The following is a 19,933-nucleotide window of genomic DNA, read 5'->3' on the forward strand; positions in this document are numbered from 1 at the left end:
ATCATTCAATCCATAAAGACAATGGTGGCCGATGTGGGACCAATCCCAAGTCAAAAAATTGAGAGACTTGGAAAGGAAAGACTATCATCTGGGTCCCATCTCATTCAAGTAATCATTTCGTTTTGCCTTTGCCCTTTGCCTTTTGTGCTGCACCTTTGCTGGGGGACTTTGGGATTATTCCTCAACTTGCCTTGCCCTAATTTGGCCTTCCTTACTATTAGGGTTTCTTTCCTAATTATCAAATTTGGGTTTGGGTTATGTCTGCATACATGTATGTTTGATCACTAGTCTTCCTTTTGCTTGTGAGCCATACTATATATACTTTGTAAATATATATATGTATATACACTATGTATTACACATTTTTCCGTGCGCGTTGGTTGGTATTGCTACGTTAGTCAATATATAATATTTTTCTTTTCTTTTTGTTTTCAATATCACTAAATCTATGTATTAATCATGCCACTCAGCTCCCAACCATCACGCGCGCGGAGGTGATGCCGACCACCAGATTTGGCCCATTGAGTAGTTGGAGTTGGATGCCTGACATCTCTCAAAAACTTGATTGAGCAATTTGTTTTTTGGGTTGACTTGACACGTTAATGCATAAGCTAGCTAGCGGTGCATAAATTCAATTGAAAACGTAAAGAACAAAGTATAAGATGCATATCTAGAATGAGAAAAAACTGTCAATGGAGTTTTGAAAGTATAAGGACGTTGATTTTCCAGCTGAAAATCACAATAAAATTGACAGATGGATCAGCTAGAGCCGGGAAATGCATGTATGTTACATTTTTGGGCATGTAATTTGTATAAATTGAGTTCTTCTATAGATTAAGTTTGGCAAAACGAAGGGGGAGAGAAAGAGAAAGAGAAAGGAGAGGGAGGAGGAAGGAAGGAAGAGAGGGAATAAGAAGATGAAAATTTTATTTTATTTTATTTTTTTTGACATGTCTGCACAAAGAGATGGAGAAAATTATACTTTTTTTAGGTGTTTGGTCGTTTAGAGAGGAAACTGGATTGAAATAAAATTATATTAATTATATTATAGGAAAAGGCAAAAGAAACATGTTTTGGAGAAAAGAGAAAGAGAGAATACAAGAAATTTGAGATGGTTCGACCTTTAAAGGCCTACATTTTTGTTATAATACTCACTAAAGCTACATCTTGATCTTATTTAACTTAAATATTGTTATTACAAGACGTCCTATATATTTATAGAGCATATATGGTTGGTGAAGTAAGTCATACAAGATAAATATTGTAAATGTGGTGAGAAATCATATGAATCTTATTAACTACATTACTATGATAATTCTAGGCAAATATACAATGAAATCCTATGAGTTCTAATAATTAAAACTAATTATACTGTTTCTCTTTCTTTATCTCCATCCATTCTTGATGGACCCCAAGGGAAGACAACCCCTCCCCTTCCTTACCATCCATCCAATTAGGGGTGGAACCACATTATCGATTGGGAGCAGTAGCCCCTCAAAATGTTAGAAAGTCCTTTAAAATTTATGCTTTTTTTTTTTTTTTTAATGAAATATTAAACCCTTTAAAATTATTTTTTACCCCCCCTTCAATTCTTTGCCCCCATATATATAGCTAATTCATTATTCGACCCATTTATCAACCAATTCCTTATCAAACTCGTTTTTTTCGCTGTTCATTAAAAAAATATTCAAAATTCATTTCACATTTATGTCACTCTAGCCTCGCATTAACCCGTTCATTTCTCTTTTTTGCTCTAAAAAAGATTTGCCAAACACCCCAACCTTAAAATATTATGATCTTGTTCACATAAAATTGTCTTCATTAAATATCATGACGAGCTAGCTAGGCCCTTAATAATTCCTATAGTTAGGCTTCCCCCCACCCCCAAAGAATTGTCTTCATTAGATGAATTTCTAATATCCAATATAGTTTGCAAAAAACAAAGTAAAAAAGAAAATCTAGAATATTTCTACAATTGTTACCCTTGATCAACTAAAATACCTCGTACAATTAATTAAAGAAAATAGTTTAAACAATTTTTTGTAGAAATGTAAAGAGAATTTATTCATTTCAAACAAATAAATCTTCTACCGTTGCAAATGAACTAAACCAATTAATTAAGCTCGAGAAGAACTTATTTTTATTTAATTATTCAAGCTTGATTCTTATTTAAATGCGTACTCTTTTAATAAACGATTTAAGCTTGAAGTACAATTGTCAAAGATTATTATATATGTCATTTTGACTCACGAACTTAATTAGTACGTTCATTAACAAATAATTAGAACTCGATGGTAATTAGGGTTGTAATTAATGAAGAAACCTAAAGATTGTGTGGCGGACATATATGTCGGAAGAAGTTATTCCTATTACGAGGTGGAATTGTCCAAAACAAAGCTCTCATAATCTTGGAGAGGATGACTGTACTCAAAGTAGCTAGTGGCAAAAACCCACTTTGAGAGGATGACAATATTGTTACGTACGACAAGCTATGAGCTGGTGGAGCCCAAACTTAATTACTTAACATACATTAATTTGCTTCTCTATTCACATTAATTAAGGAGTGTTAATTAATTAATTAGAATGGGGCTAGCTAGATAGGGCTGTAAATTAATGAAAAGAGTCGCTTAATTATGAACAAGTTCGGGTTCGGTTCATTTATTAAATGAACATAGCTTTAACAAAAATTTAGGCTTGTTTATTAAACTAGCCGAACTTTTGTATAAACTCGGATCGATTCGTATAAGCTCGTATAACTTCATTTTTTTTTTTTTTTTTTTAAACTTTGTAATTATGAGAACATGTTAAGTTTTTAGAAATTGATCGATAAAAAAGAATTCTTTTAATTTTGTAGTGTAATAGATATAGATTGATCGAATGTTGTAATTGTGAGACTTAATGTGTGTATATATTATATGAGTGGGTTTATGTGTAAGTTAATTGATCGAGCAACTCGTAAACAAGTTTGAGCTTAATTTTTTTTTTTTTTTTTTTTAAAAAAAAAGAACGTAGTTTGAACAAAAAAATAAACCAACTGAATTTGAACATTCAATATTCGGCTCAATTACAACCCTAAATGGATCGGAATTGTTGTGATTTGTGTCGTTTTGTAAGATTAGTTAAATTAATAATTGGTTGATGCAATTAATTAGGCTCAATGGTGGGATATCATAAGTTTTGCTGCAGAAACTTTGGACACAGTCGATGAGAGAGGAAATGCATGTGAGTTTAATCGTCTAATAAGAAAAAGAAAATTGAAGGAGCAAAGAAAATGAAGTTTCATGGATTCCATGCCCTACATGGACTATTCAGGACCACTAGGTGAAAGATGACCCAAAGGCTTCAAGCAATATCTCCTAATTAATTTTTATTTGTCAATCATATAAAAAAAAAATAATAATAATAAATAAATACAATGATGAGTTTACGTACAGAGAGTAGCTAGGGATCGGTGATTCTGCTAGCCAGTCTCAATCATGCAGATTACTTGGGTCTCCTTTAAGGTTTATTTCCCTAATTGTCACATTATTCTTCACTTATCTGATTATCTCACTAATTACTTTTTCACTGTTTGCAAGAGGCTTTTTTTTTTTTTTTTTTTTTAATTCAACTTATTAAATTACTATTTAATTCAAAATTCTAAGCTATAGAAAATAACTGTTTTGATCTTTTAATACTCCTCTAACATAAGTGAGGCCCAACAAGTTAAATATTAAATTAAAACGTTAAGTTGAAATTCAAGACATTTGTTTTGATGCTATGTTAAATCACCACTTATCACAAAAAACTTAAAAGGATAGAAAATAATTAATTTAATTATTTAATCAATATTCTAATACAACTCATATATTTTACATTATGGGATCAATGGAGAATAAGGGCCAAATGATAATTAGGGTTCCAATTTGAGTGCGACTGAAATGGTATACTGGAAGTCGTTTATATGGTATGTGCTAAATCATCATTTATTTCAAAAGTTTAAGTTGATTTGTGGTTTCAAAATGCAGGATTTAAAAAATAGTGATTTTAGAACGTGTGATTTGAAAACATAATTTTTAACAACGCAGTTAAGTGTGTAGTAAAATTGTGATTTAGTCTTTGACATTTTACATTTTTAAAAACACATGCATTCTTTTACTTGCAATTTGAAAATACAGATTTTTTAAAGTTTTAAAATTGTAATTTTTTAAAAGTGCACCCCTCAACAATACATATTTACAATATTGTTTAAAATTACACTGTTCACCGACGAAATCATAGGTCCAAATGAATCATGCATGTAGAATATGCGTGTTGTTATAGTTTTCACTACAATTTTTTTTTTTTACAAATTGATATGACAATTTACGTGACATTTACCATATTAGTCACTAAAATGTAAATGGCCACATAACACTTATCATATTTACAAACTGACGTGGCAACACACTCGGTACTTAACACGTTAGCTAGTGCAGAAATGGGGGAGGGGCACCCACCCCTACAACATGTTGTGATAATTCAACCCGACCCAAAACTAAGATTAAACTCAACGATCTATATATGCTGGCTCGTCAGCCACTAACACGTAGATTGCCATGTGACGGTCCATATATATGATTGATATTTCCATACAATACAGATTTACACGTGATCGGTTTGTAAAAAAATTGTAGTCTTTCATTTTAAGCAAGTAGTACTAGTGGTGAAACATGTGAATAGGTGTGATGGTTGGGTGGTATGAGGAAGAAGTAATTAGTTGGTGTTGAAGTGTTTTGTAGACGACAGCATTCATGTGGACCTGTTGCCGAGGAACATGGACCACAAGTTAGCCAATGCTGCCTTTTATGAGACCACACACACCTTGCCCACTTATGTGCGCCATTGACGAAGACAGCTTACCTTCTGATTTTTGGGCTAATATCTTTGCTATTGGATCCATCTGCAGGATTATTTGTAAGCTCCCAGTTTTTGTAATGGGACCAACAATATCCTGGGAGAAAGCTAGCTGTCCCGCCCCTCACCTAACAGAAGACACCACGATCCATCATCCTTCTGCACATATTAATTAACTCTTCATGCTAAAATATCATTGTTTGTTGAACATTTTTCTTTCTTCTCCATCCAAATTCCTCATATTTATCTATGCATCATGAGTTCTTATATATATTGGTGGTGATTCAGTATGTTGGAGATCAGAGCAACTTGGTTGCAAATGTCGTGCAAAGCGGCTAATGTCAATCTAGAAGCATATAATAGAATTTGTTAAGAGGAAGAGAGAGGAAGTAGAGAGAGAAAGAGCATGATGAAGACGGTTAGGGCTACATCTTTATATTAATGCTTCTATGAAGACGGTTAGAGCTACATCTTTATAATGTTTCTAAGTCGATCTTTTCGATCTAGATCTATCAACCTGTGAAAGTTTCGACTATTAGGCTATATTTGACCTGGTTCGCATCCAACCTGATTCAAGCTTGGCTCGTTTTGTTGTTTTGACCAAGTTGGAAGTTATATTTATAGTCACTGACTAGGGTTTTGTACGAATGTATAATTGATGCCTCTTGTATAGTCTCTTTTGAAAATAGTAAAAACCCCCTAAAACTCTGTGAACGTAGCCCTTAGTAGTGAATATAATATCGTAAATCTTTGTGTTTGTGATTACTTGTTTTTGTATTTTTCTTAATTTTCGTGTCTCACTAACTCTAAGAAATATGATAGATTTTCTAACACTGACATCACCACTGCCATTGTGTGTCATGGTCAGTCCCTCACCTGCCACCAGTGTCGCTGCTGTACAGCAGTGCCTTTTCCACCTTCAGAATAGTTCATTTTTTATCTGTACTGTGCAAACTTGATTATGGGATAATTTTTTAAAGGCCTAATACAAAGAATATCATAAAATTAATATTGTAGACATCCACAGGAAAGAAGGTTCCAATATTATAATATTTGCAGATATTAGTACTGGACCTACACTTGATATCCTCGCATATAGATGGGAACATGTATAATTGAGTTGGCCAAGGAGATGACTAGATCAGAATCAAATACCTAAGAATCTAAGATATATATTGAGCCCCTTTGGTCTAATTTGATCCACGTGGTTTTCTGACGAATTTTGCATGCTTCCATCCATAAAGAGTACTCTTGACTCAAATGTGATTATTAATTGTATGCATCCCACCAAGAGGCTTGACCAAAAAATGAGTGTGTTGGACATGCAACTTGACTGAAAAAAAAAAAAAGAAAAAAAGAAGAAGAGAAACTTAAATTACATTATAATTAAGGGTTGAGTTTAGAGCAGTAATTTCTGGGATTAAGATCTGAAATCATAAGAGAAGGAAAATCGGCTTGATTGCGAGGTATATCATTACTTATAAGTGACTGTTTTCTAGTCAACCCCAACTAGGCCAACTTGTGGTAACCATTCATTCATGTTCCTATACAGAAAATGTCAATTGTCATAGAGATTTTTTAATTTTTTAATTTTTAAATGAGGAGATAATACAAAGGAACCAATCAAGAGAAAAAAAAAAAGAAAAAAAAAAGAAAAAAGAAAAGAAAAGGTAAACGAACAGGTAATACCGCACTCTTGATCTTTCATCATTTTTGCAATCATACTTTTAAATTTTAAAAAGTGTTAATTTAAGGTTATTATATATATATTTCAAAAGTTTGCAACGTTAACATTCCCGTCAAAATTCAGTGTTAAATCAAACGGTTAATGAATGAAATTTCCAAAATACTCCTAAGATGTTTATAAAATTACAAAAATGCCTTGAATTTGAATTGGAGTATTTTGGGAATTTCACTTTCTCCATTAGAATTTAACTTTGAATTTGGACGAAATGGTTGATATTGCAAACTTTTGAAAAATAGTAATCCCAAAATTAACATTTTTTTAAAGTTTAAGGGTATGATTGCAAAAGTAATGAAAAATCAAAGATGGTGAGTGAATGTTTTCCAAAGAACAATTACAAATGAGGTCCTTTCCACTATCAAAGAGAAGGTCTAACAAAAGACAAATGAGAAATTAAGAATACATTTAGAGAATTTAGAGATAACGGCTAATTATTTAACATGCTCATAACTTGACAAATTATAGTAGAGAATCATGAGTCTCTGATTTCAATTATCAAATTTTACTTGGACAAATCTCAAGGAGGATGGTGGGGAATAGGATTGATTTAACTTTTTCATGCATTAAGATAAATCAAGATGAATTGATTTAACTTTTTCAGCAAGTTGGATATTGTCAGTACTGCAGGCTAGTGCACCAAGCAATTTGTAAGGTGGAATAGGGCTTTCACATTTTTGTGGGTTAAGTTGGGCCAAGGGTACCCCAACCTTAGTTAGGAATATTCAAGGGTTGGCTTTAGTTTGAGTGGAGGGCGGGCTGCCCTAAACCCGACAATCTAGCTAGTCAATGTTCTTTCTCTTGTCCATAAATAGGCAGGCATAAGCTTTATGCACATTCTAGTATATTTATATACAGCAAATTAAAGCCAACATCAGAATCAACTTTATTATTACTTTCTACATATACATGATCATGTGCTATATTAATATATATAACCAATCAATCTACTAAATCAATTAAATTTGGCAAATTTTATGCAACATGAAATTAAGTTGAACTTGGGCTAGCTTTGCCTGCTTTTGATAACCCAAGCATTAATATTGTTTACATTGCATGGGTTAAATGCCATGCAAGCTAGACAATTGAAATTATATTGGCTCATATGAATTCTCTCACACTTAAGCTTTTGAAATTAGTGACGACTTAACAAGGCTAATTGCAAACTCACTTTTTTCTTTTCTTTTTTTTTCTTTCCAATTCTTCATGTGTTTTAAAATCTAATATTCATATATTTCTATTCAAGTAGTCTATTTCTTTCATGTAATCTCTATATAAAAGTTGAAACAATTGTTGTGGGCATGCATGCATATGATCATCATCATATCGTGATTCATGTGTGTGCATATGCTCTTACTTTTGTTCCTGTTTTTTAAACATACATTCTGTTCATTTCAGAGGTGCGATATGGGTGGATAAATGACTGTAGAAATCACTTTGTAATTGTGAACATATATAGTCGAGATTCGAGACACTTAGAACTTCTGTTTTTTTTTTTTTTTTTTTTTTCTTTTTTTAGTAAGCTCGTTTTGGTTGTAGTGCTCTAGATATTGTTGTGTTTTGGTTGGTGGACACGTCATTTTGTCACATAGCAAATGCTCATTATATAGCAAGTTCCGTGATAATTTACTTATATACGAAGTCGTGGACTTTGTAATTGCTACTTTTCACCTATGAAACATCCTGATATTTTGCAGATTAGTAGGTTTGCTAGGCTGTAGATTCCAGTGTTTTGCTGGGATGAAGATGTTGAGCGAATGGCTCGTATTGTCAGGTTTGCGTAGATAGATAGAAGTTGTTAATTTTGTTGCGTCTCTCTTTGGAAGCTCTAAGAATTTATTGATGATAATTAATGACATTTGAAGGTAATAATAGTTTGACTCAGATAATTCTTTTCCGATTTCCGCTATACTTTACTATGATAATAAGTGTTTGTATAGTGAACTCAGCTAATTACCAGTTAATTAATAGGGAAACCCTAGGAGCAACACTCCAAGTTAATTATTTTAATAATTAATTTTGAGGAAGGCATTCAAAAAGAAAAAGAGGGGATGACCTCTTACTTGGAGGTGGAAGATTGAGAGGGGGAGCTTCTCTATCTAAATTATAAAAGAGAAAGAACAAAATGGTCTCAATGCCTTCATTTATTTATTTTTGAAGGACATTACGGAAAGCAGAGTACATATCAAATAACCAAAAACTCATAGTCCCATTTCTATTGCAAGTTGCCACATAGTTCTTCTTTGTTTTCATTAGCCACATGAAAACAATTTCTTGTTCTTCTTCTTCTTATTTTGCTTTCTCAAGTTTCCATGTAGTATCACTTTCATATGCATCTGCCACATTAATAAACAAAAATAACAAAACTTTTATGTTTGTATGTCAACCTGGACCAGGCCATATAGCATGCATAAGTAAGATTATTGAGTTAAAAAAAAAAAAAAAAAAAAAAAAAATCTAATGAATCTCTCTTTCTCAGTTAAGTCGGTTCTCTTACGAACTAAAAATTATCTTTCCATCTCTTCCTAACTCCTAAAATAAACGTGCTTACTTAAGCATTAAAGTACCTTCGGCTCCGGCCGAGAGACCTCTAATATTCTCACGTTGGGGCCCATCTCAAGTCAACCTTGATATATAACTACTGTCATGACAGCATATTCTTAACCCCGCCGAAAATGCCCCAACAATATTTAAGATTTATGAATGGATAACACAAATATATGTTAAAGTGCGTTTTGAAGTAAAATGATGAATAAACACTATAATTTTTGAGCATTAAGTTAAAAATTAAAAATAAAAATACCATAGAGAGAGAAAGAGCGAGTAGGGTTGAGGGTTTTTACCGGATTCCAAATCTTGGGGGTGGGTGTAAGTTTACGTTGTAGGCATTCGTCGACACATTCCTCATCGTTGAAGGAACCTGGATGCCTAATTATATTGGATACAGAGATAGGATTGGACTGGAATTCTGAAAAGAAGTGAGAGCGGGGGGATGATTGAAAGAGAGAAACGAAAAGGAAGGGTCGTCAGCTAGCACCATAGCTTGAATAAGGATGACCAACGTCACCACCGGTCCACCATCATCGATATATACCAATTCTTTCATAACACTTTTACCCGCCCCTCCCTCCATTGAATTCTTTTTGTTGTTTGGAATTATTGTATTGAACCACAATTTATAGAAATGTATAACCTTAACCAAGACTCCAAGAGTCATGGTTTCAACCCTTCTTATTTACCTCAAGAGCTACCGTATTTTTGCCAAAAGAATGACTCATTGTTTTGGCATGATCATCAAAATGCTTCGGTAAATTATGGTTTGATGCTATTATAAATTGTGGTTTAATACAAGAATTGCAAACAAGAAAAAAAGAAAATTTAAAGAAGGGAGGGGTGTTATGGCTAAAAACGTTATGAAAGGATTTGTTTTGATGATGCCGTTGGTGTTGGCCATCTTTGCTCGAGCTGTGGAGCAAACTGAAAGCCCTTCCTCTCTCACTCCTTTTCCGCATGCCCCTCAAATCGTTTATCCATATCATCATGATGCTCAATCTCGTTCAAAGAAAAGAAAAACTCCTCAGAAAAATCAAAATTCCAAATCACTAGCAAAAACACCATTTGAAATTTGTCAAAGATCAGAGTGCAATAAGGACTTCCAAGCAAAATGGAATAAGGGAGAGCGTTTCGTTGCTGCTAACCACCATCAGGATTGTATGAAACGCTGCCTAGAAAGTAAATTTCCACATTCCCCAATGCATGAGAAGTTGGTAAAAATCCCCAACCCTTCTCTCTTCTCTCTCTCTCTCTCTCTCTCTTCACTATTTTTACTTTTACTTTTTTAATTTTTTACTCTATTTTATTTTGCTCAGAAAATATAGAGTGGTTGACGGAGTGAAGCAGCAGGAACCGTAGCATATATATATATATAATAACATGCATGTCCACAAAGTAGTCCTTTATATATCTTCAAGTGCCAATATGCAAAGTAGCAGCAAAAGTACTAGAAGCTCAATCCAACTTAAGCATCCAGCAAGAACTCTATCTGGGTTAAAAGAATATCTTCACCCAAGTAATATTTTAGCTAGCTTAGCTAGTGTAATAAAACAAAGTCGATCTCCATTGGCCAACAATACATGTTCTAATAGGCGTTTACGTGAGTAGAGCGGCACTGGCTGCTTGCCGGCAAACAACTTCTCTTAGAAGTAGTATTGGTTTTCTTATGTGTTTAGTTTAGTAATAAGTGGATGTGTATTTAAAGCTGATGTAATCCAATTATATCAATTATTATGAAATTGATTGCTCTGCTGCTACTGGTGTGATACCAGCTCTGTTTCTGAGAATGTGTTGTAGAGAAAAATCAGACAAGGAAGTTGCTCATACAATATACATGGACTCCACTTATATAACGAATTAATAAACTTGTCTTGGACCCAATTCATAAAATTTATAACAAAACCAAGCATCAGTCCATAATCACAAACCTTTTATTATAATATCATTCTCATTTTCCCAACCCATATATATATATATATATATATATATATATATATATATATATATATATATATATATATATTTGAGAAGAGAAGGCAAATCAGGAAGATAGATCATATTGCATAGTGGGTAATGTGGATTGCATCTTCAGGTTTGGAGGGTGGATGGGTCTTGTTTCTGATCCTCAATTCCTGGTATTCCTTGTATTGGAATCCTCTGTACTTTGGTGCCTCTCCAATCTCTTTGGTGAAGTGTGGCAACGGTTCAACCCACTTGTCTCCCTCCAAGTTATAGAAAAAAGCATACGAGAATCTGCTAAGTCCTTCCTTTCTCACCACCCTGTGAGTTGCACTCTTGAATTTGTTGTTGCTTAACACCTTCCTCAAATGTTTCCAATTAGTTTGTGTCAATTGATAATGAACTTTTCCTTTTCCCTCTTGAAAGAAATGACAGAATAAATAAAGAAAGAGGGTGGAGTTTGGATCGAGTACCTGAATGACATCGCCAATGTTGACAATGATTGTGCCTTGTGAAGGAGTCACCGGAATCCAGTCTCCATTTTTGCGAACTTGTAGGCCTCCAACTTCATCTTGAAACACAAAAGTGATGAGATTCCCATCTTCATGTTCTGAGATACCATTGTTCTCATTTTCAGTTGCCGGGAAGTAATGCTTGGCCGTCATGATATCCCAGCTCCTATCATGATTGTATTTCTTGAGGAACTCCGGGGGTAAGCCCAAGCACGCATTCAATATGCCCTCCACAACCTCACCGGTTCTGGTTAAGTGGGAGAAAATCTCTTCCAACACTTCCCTGTCAAAAACAACACCATATATATATTAACAAGTAATTTTAAATGGTGTACTACTTAAAAATAGTGTACACATACATACTTGAATTGAGGTGGGTTTTGGGGGTAGACATTGAAGCCGGAGTTGGGTGGGAGGAGCATCAAGTACTCATTCTTGTCCGACGAGTGTTCCGGCTGCCTACCGTAACCTGCAGGAATAGGTAAACAAGAGGGAGCACGAGACATAAGCTTTTCCTCATCTGGGTTGTTCTGAAACCATGTGGTGGAGAGCTCAAGGGCTCGGCTCATGAGATTCAGGGGAACCCCATGGTTTACAATTTGGAAGAAACCATATTCGGAACAGGCTTCAGCAATCACCTGCATCCATTTCTTCTTCTCACCCTCATCACCATCACCATCTGATCTAAAGAAAGGAGAGAGATCAACTATTGGAATGCCTGAGCTACCCATTTCAACCTTCCTAATTACGTCTCTTGTACCACCATCACTTCTTATAATTAAGATGATGATGATCACTTCCTAATTTTTATCGTAATCTACATCTGTATTTTAAATAAATAATCTAACGGAATCTGAAATTTCAACGAAATAATATTTTAAAAGATTTGAAAGGATTAACTATAATTTTCCATGTTCCAAGCTCAAAAAACAAAAGCAAAAAGTCAAACAAGCATTTAGTTCTTAACAAAAGGCACCCCCAAAAACCCCAACGCCGTTTTCATCTTGTCGATAAGCCCATTGAAGTAGATTATAAAAGAACGGGATCTGTGCAAATCTTCAGATCAAAACTGGAGAAGGTATAACGTTTTTGTTTTAAGCAAATTATTTTTTTCTTTTACAGAAAAAGAAATTATTTTGTTAAGTTTATTGAGACGCTTGATAAGGCTCCATGAACCCTTTAAACACTAGACATCAAACCGATGGCAGTGATACCAATTACTACTTTTAAGATGAAGAGCCCATTTGCGGTGGGATCACACCAGAAATTATGAAAAAAATTATAGCAACATAATCCAAAAAAAATGATAATAAGAAGCCCAATTTCTGTGTATAATCTCTGCATATATAGAAACACCAGAACAGCTTTACACCAACTACTACGATTTTACTCCCCTCATTAAGTTACGATAGAATGCAATAATACATTAAACTAATACACCATTATCGTCTAGAAGACGGCATATTTGGAAGGGAACCCACAAAAATAACCCGATAAAGTAAGAGAATTATGGCTTTTAAGCAAAGAGAAACAACAAAGTCAGAAAACTAGAGACTGGCCATGTTGGCAGTCAATTGCCTACACGATAAAGAGCTCTCGTAGAATAGTTAAGATGGTGACGCTCCACTATCACAGGATACTTTAGCAGCAACTACTAGAGACCACTCACTTTACACAAGCTGTTACCAAAGCAGTGAGAGCCATAAGTGAATGCCCCGATGAAGCGAGTTTTACTTGCCGTCTTCCTCACCACCCTCATCATCGTCATCGTCATCTTCTTGGTCATCCTCATCCTCGTCAGAGTCATTACCATCCTTTCCCTGTTAGTAGGCAAAATTCAAAAAAAAAAATGAGACAATTGTCTAGGTTCTACAATGGCAGGATACCTGCCACTATGATTCCACAAAAGAATTCATTGGCATTTAATCAACATGAAACAAAATAATCAAATTTGAATCTTGGAAATTCAACATTGAATCTTACTTCAGAAAGTCTAGGAATTATGTAAGCTTTTATACAGGTCTAAAATAGAAAAGGTACCAAAAATAGTCAACTGCAAGCACTGTATTCTATTAAAGATACAAAATTGCAGGAACTTATGATGAAATATGAGCATAGTGTATCCCAATTTGGTAGCAAAAATTCCTACTTCAATGACGAACAAATAAAATCACTCAAGATTTGGTTATTTACCACTAGTCTTCATATTCAAACACTCAATTTATGGAAGAGGACTTGGCCTTCAACCACATTTGAGTCAACCACAATAAGCTTGTAAGCGTTAACTGAACTTCATGCATGTGCAGTGATTACATTGCATTTAATTATATTCACCATCTCTTGGCCCATTTTCAAGGGAGCCAGAGAGACTATGATCACTATGCCGACCATTATTACAATTTTTTGTCCCAGAAAAAGTAATTATGCCCCAAAAATACTTGCAAATCATTAATGAGAAAAGATTTATGCTTAAGATCAAAATTCAAGATTTTGCTCATTTTTTCAAACACATGAAGAGAAACTGAATTGAACATCTCTCTGAAAGCCTCTAATTGATTATGTCATGTTCTTCCTTTCAGCAATCTCAAAAATTACCTCCACATCCATTCAACATACCTCTAATGTTGACATTACATCATCTATGGCCAGTAAGTACTTTAATTTTGTATTACCACAATCAAGAAACACTGTATTGAGGTCTTGAAACCTATGCTTATTTCTGCTAGTTGACCTACTCAACAAAATTGTTGGGAGAACACATTTATCTAACACAGGATTGTTATAAAACCCATCCCTAATTATGGTTAAAAGTCGTAAAACTTCTGTGATTTGTGCCAAAAAGAAAAGCTATTATAAAAAATGTCAAGACTTGAATGTGCACAACAAAGCTTTCATATCGACAAAAGAATCCTTCTCCAATTTCAATCATGGAAGAAGAACAACCTCTTTATAATAAATTCATCCTTTTCTTTTTGGCTTGGGTTAGCCATAATTCAAAAATTGTTTCAACATAATTTCTTAAATGAACGAAGTCAACCCACCTTGACTTCCTCATTGACATATGGCTTCAAAACAAAGAAATAAAGGAAAAAACAACCCTTAATCCCACAAATATATTACCGAACCAAGAGATTACAAACCCCTTCTAAAAGGAAATATTGGACCAGGGAAAAACTAGGACCCTGTAAACCTGGTTCAAGTGAATCCATAAATATCCCGGGTGCAAAGGCCATTGAGGTACTTAGTAGCAAGTAATATCTAACTGTCAACTATTTTAAAACTGACAAGTACTTCAAATTTTCAGACTAACCCCAAGGGGTTGGCTCAAGTGGTAAGGCCTTGTTCTTAGAGTTTAAGTTTTGAATCTCCTTAGATGCAAACAATTCCTAGGGGCTAAGTATTACCCGATCCTTGTGGAGGGGGCACTTTGCACAAGTCAGAGGTTTACCCGATAGAGGTGAGTACACAAAGTGGACATACCTTGGAGGGGTTCCTCGTCATTAAAAAAAAAAAAAAGACTTCAGACTAATGAGGCTCTACTTGACATTTCATCCCCATACTGCGTTAATCTAGGATTTAGAATAGCATGAAATACTTTTTCAGTAATTGGATATATAAAATTAAAGTTTTCTAGAGTGGTTTTAGTCATTTCATCTATGTCAAGGCCTCCTATGGACATCTTGATATAGTTATGCAATTTAGACCTAATAATGAAGAAGAAAAAAGGCTACAAGTATTTTAGGACGTTTATGGCACCTCAATGCTAAATTTGTTCTAGATCTCCTAAATATATACATGAAACCCAAACATCAACTTTAAGCAAGTCATCAGACTCTTAATCTTCATTTTCTAAAGCATTTCCTAAATGCCAAGAGCATCCATGTGTTACCTGAACTCTGTGCTATATTAACGGAAAAGTATCAACTGAATCTGCAAGCAGTGGCAAACTAGGACTGACTGACAGATAAAAAAAAAAGGACGAAAAAAAAGCTCTTTAATAAATATGAATGTAAATGAAACCCTAAAACAGAAAACAGCACCAGAGCTACAGATATTATGCCCTTGAATTTTTCTCCTTAAAAGAATGTCTTCATTTACCTCTTCACCGGCCTCATCCTCGTCAAAATCTTCTTCATCTGGATCCTATGTCAAAGAGGTCATAATGATTGTTAGAATATAACATTATGAAAGTAATATAAGCTTCAAAGCACATAATAAATATATATTTTTTTTTAAAAAAAAGACCCTTTATGACTAATGGGATTAAAGGGAAAGAAATCAGGGAAAAAGAAGATACATTATTGAAGTAAGTGAGTGGATTTGGCCATAAATCCTCCTTAATGATTTCTGCAATCTGAAATGTTTTGGAAGTGAAAGTTTAATATATAATGCTATAAGAATACCAATAACAATAATAAAGACATCTGCAGTACCTCCAACATTGAGAGAAAACTGGTAGAATTTGGAGACAAAAATAGAACTTACCTCATCATGGATGTCATCCAAGTGATCCTTCTCTTGAGTATCTGTAAACCAGCTAAAGAAGCTGCATTCAACATGGTAAAATACTGACTGAGACAGCGATAAACATGAAGAAATGCAGAAGTGAGGGCATTCAATTCATATAAAGAATGTTAAGGCATTACTTATCCATGAAACAGAAGTTGGAGATGCAAGGAATAAGCTTGATAATTAATTAATACATGACTCTGGAAACCACTAGTATTTTTTGTTTTTCCAATTTGAAATTCTGAGACCGAGAAAAGAAAAGAAAATAAATGAAAATAATGCCTTTTTTTATAAGTGTAAGCTAAAATAAAACAAAAATACAAAAATGCTTTAAAAACAGTTTTTTTTTACCTCCACAGCAATAAATCATATGATAAATCTGACTACCAACATGAAGCATAGATAAATCAATTCATGTGAGTGACTACAAGGGAGACCATGCCTTTTCAACCTTCTTGAAATAGCATATCAAGAGATTAGCAAGATTATCAATGCATAATTGTGTTGCATTTTACCGCAGAATCAAATAGACTATACATGAGGAAACCTAGCATGAACATTTGATCATGACAAACATAACAAGCCTTGATAATCAGATAAACATCACATTTTATTACACCACACAATTTAACTGGAATTTACAAAGTGACCAAATTTAAATTGTTGTTACATTCCTTCATTGCATCATTTTTCTAATTTTGTTATCATCATCATTATTATTATTCTTATTGTTATTATTATTAATTTCTTATTTTGCACAAAAATTGATGATTATATCAATGGAACTGGCTGAAAACCCAGTTCAGCCAGGCTGAGGAAAACTAACCTTTCTTCGATAGCAGGACGCTTGTTCCCTTTCTTCTCATGGTTAACTCCATTTGGTATGCCCTTCCATATCAGCAATGCAATTAATCATCAAACCACAACAAAACAGACAGGTTCAATACAGCCGGTTGTAGTAATTTAAGTAGGCCTTACCATGCCCTCTTTCCACTTTATTGATGTAGCAGTAATTTTTGTTGTTCCATCATCATCGGCATAAGTAAAAGTCTTTGTAAGTTTTGTATCTTCAAAATAAGGGTTTGGGTTAAAGTGCTGCAAATTATCAAAACAAATCAGTTCAATTCAGTGATTTCATTAGTTGAACCACAATGCAAAATTCACATCCGCATGCAAAGCAAAGAAATAAAGGAATTAATTTTCAATACTTGTTTACAAAACTAAGCATTCGAAAAGAAATAAACTCACCAATGTGATAGAGTAACCAGATTTGACATCCTTGAAATCCTCCACTTCCAGGGAACTTAGATACTTGAATATCTATCAACAAGATAGGCAATAATGAAGCAAAATCACTATTTAGGCATATGACAAAATTGAGCAAACCAGCTAGAAGTCATAAGATACTTAAGAAGAATCCTTGCCACATGGCTCATGGATTCTTTCAAATTTTATAATCAATGTAGGCACAGAGTCCAGACCTTTTGATCCTCTTCTGTCAAAAGTTCACCAAGAGCAGGATGACTCAAAAACTGCATAGAGTTGGAAACAAATCAATTAAATAATAGATGTCTTGACATCATAACAGCGAAAAAGATCGCATATTCCCAGAGTACAGAGATGGAAACAGATTACTAACAGCAGTTAACCAGAAATCAGGGATGGATTTAATAATGTCATTCCGCTTATCATAAACAGGCCTGCGTATCTCATTATACTTCTGCTCTACTTCCAGGACCTTATCACTGGCCTCCTCATTGATCTAGAACATTTAAAAAAAAATACAAAAAGACACAATAACCCATGTCAGTACAGCTTCACTGGCATAGATCATAAGTAAAACATATCATATGCTACAAGCCAATCAGCAGTATTTAAGAGGTAAACAGGAGGCATCCAACAGAAATAAAAGCTGATATATATCCAAACCCCATGCATTATTCCAATTTAAATATGAAGCTAAAGCTACAAACTATAAGATACAGTACAGCATTCACAGTCAATACCAGCAATGAACAAATAAGTAAAAACCACTCAAACTACAAGCAAAAACTCAAGGTTCAAAAATGAAACATACAGAAAATACAAACAATTAGACTTACGGTGGGTCTTAAGAATTAAGAAGCATCATCAAGGCCATAAGCGCCCCTTGCTTCCATATTCCAGTGTCAACAAAAATATATTTTTTTGATTTGGCACCGGGTATCCGGAGCCTCGCTCCAACTAATCCCGGAGGTGCACAGGCCCTCGGCAAGGAGTTTCTCGCAAGTGCACCTTAATTTAAGGGGCGAACCCCCAGTCTGATGGCCCCAAGAAGCAGTTTGCACTTGGTGGGTTTTGAACCTAAGACCTTGAGGAGCATACTCAAAGTCCTAGGCTGTCCAACCACTAAGCCAACCCCATGGGGTTGAAACAACAAAATTAATACAAAGAATATAAGAAGTTCGGTAAGCAGATTAGTCGACGGAGAACGGAAAGATCTCACGACAACCGGCCAGTAAACTTTTCAAGAGTGGCAAATGCAGTATTGAAATGAATTTGGATTGCTGTGAATTGTGTGGCTCTAAGCTAAACTTAAACATTCACTGTTCACAACAACTCAGTACATCCACATAAAGAATGTGTACAAATTTATAACATTTCACAATCTATACACTGACATTATTTATTTTGCTATGAATCCACCCAAAAAATAAATTCCGGATTTGGCTTAATTTCCTTTACCCAGAAATAAAAATCAAAGGTTTACAATTGTGCACTTCATCAGCGGCTTAAAAGTATTAGTTTTGTGCACTTATCTGAACTAACTGAACGGTGAAATTAGGAATCTATTGTAATTAACTAAAATATTACCCAGCCAGAAGAAGAAAAAAAAAACCAGACAATAGAGTCAATAGACAATCAATCTATCCTGTTTGGTTTGCGAGGAAGAAATTTGCAAAATATAAAATCATCATCGAAAGGAAAATTGGCACGGAACAGAATAGTATGAGCAAGAGCGGCGAGTGTGAATTATACCTTTTCAAGCTCGTCTTGGATTTCCTGGAGCTTTTCGATGGAGAGGACAAGCTTCTCGTCGATTGTCTCCGAGTTGTTCTCCTCCTCGCCTTTGTCCGCTACCTTCAGCTTCTTGCCCTTGTCAGCCACCATTGTCGCTGCCTTTGTACAAAAACCCTAACTCTCACAGTCTCCCTCTCGCTCGCTCGCTTTTGGTAGCTCTGGGTGGTGGATTGTCTAAAACCCTAGTGGCTCTCTCTCGCTCGCTTTTGTAGAGTGGAATGCGAGTGAGAGAGAGAGAACAAAAGGGTTAGGGTTTTTGGAGATTGTATCTCCTCTGGGGGATGGATCTCGGGTGTAGTAGATAGACCAATGAGAGTTGGAGAAGTGTTCGGGAGAGGGTATTGTAGTCTTTTCGAAAGACTTCATGTGGGCAGTTCGGGGATTCGGCTACAAAGGCCTGGAGCTAGGTGTTGAATGACTAGGGTACTTCAAGAGAAATGCGTGATCTTGGCCGTTTATTTTATTGATTTTTCTGCGGGTGTTTTAGGGGATCCACGCACCAACAGTTCAGATTAGTTTCATCTAAGGAAAAAAAATTTGGTACAAACTGGTTTATAACTAATTCATATAAACTCATCTAATAAAGTGACATGTGTCTCATAACTATTAAAAATACATGTGATTCTCACATGTTAAGGGATACATGGCACTTTATTATATAAATTTGTATGAATTAATTACAAACCAGTTTGTAACAAATTTCTATCCATTAAAGAGTGCCAAA

General features: G+C 34.6%; 2 protein-coding genes and 1 non-coding gene across 3 annotated transcripts; all 3 read right to left on the reverse strand.

The window, feature by feature from the left end:
• Positions 1–11,217: 11,217 nt before the first annotated feature.
• On the reverse strand, positions 11,218–12,517 carry LOC132176515 (flavonol synthase/flavanone 3-hydroxylase). Its single transcript, XM_059588746.2, has 3 exons — positions 12,004–12,517; positions 11,602–11,923; positions 11,218–11,487 (listed from the first exon to the last, which is right to left on the reverse strand). The coding sequence occupies exons 1-3, from the start codon at positions 12,369–12,371 to the stop codon at positions 11,224–11,226; spliced, it is 954 nt and encodes a 317-aa protein (XP_059444729.2). The 5' UTR covers positions 12,372–12,517; the 3' UTR covers positions 11,218–11,223.
• Positions 12,518–12,947: 430 nt separating this feature from the next.
• Positions 12,948–19,452, reverse strand: NRP1 (NAP1-related protein 1). Its single transcript, XM_059587881.2, has 10 exons — positions 19,168–19,452; positions 17,789–17,911; positions 17,631–17,681; positions 17,398–17,469; positions 17,128–17,244; positions 16,976–17,037; positions 16,126–16,186; positions 15,938–15,994; positions 15,739–15,783; positions 12,948–13,460 (listed from the first exon to the last, which is right to left on the reverse strand). Exons 1-10 carry the CDS (start codon positions 19,297–19,299, stop codon positions 13,371–13,373), a joined length of 810 nt encoding a protein of 269 aa, XP_059443864.1. The 5' UTR covers positions 19,300–19,452; the 3' UTR covers positions 12,948–13,370.
• Positions 18,581–18,674, reverse strand: LOC132176804 (small nucleolar RNA snoR109). Its single transcript, XR_009439665.2, has one exon. It is a non-coding gene; the product is annotated as a small nucleolar RNA snoR109 (small nucleolar RNA).
• Positions 19,453–19,933: the final 481 nt, after the last annotated feature.

The sequence above is a fragment of the Corylus avellana genome, chromosome 3 (genome assembly GCF_965113065.1).
Source record: "Corylus avellana chromosome 3, dhCorAvel1.hap1.2, whole genome shotgun sequence".
NCBI lineage: Eukaryota > Viridiplantae > Streptophyta > Magnoliopsida > Fagales > Betulaceae > Corylus > Corylus avellana.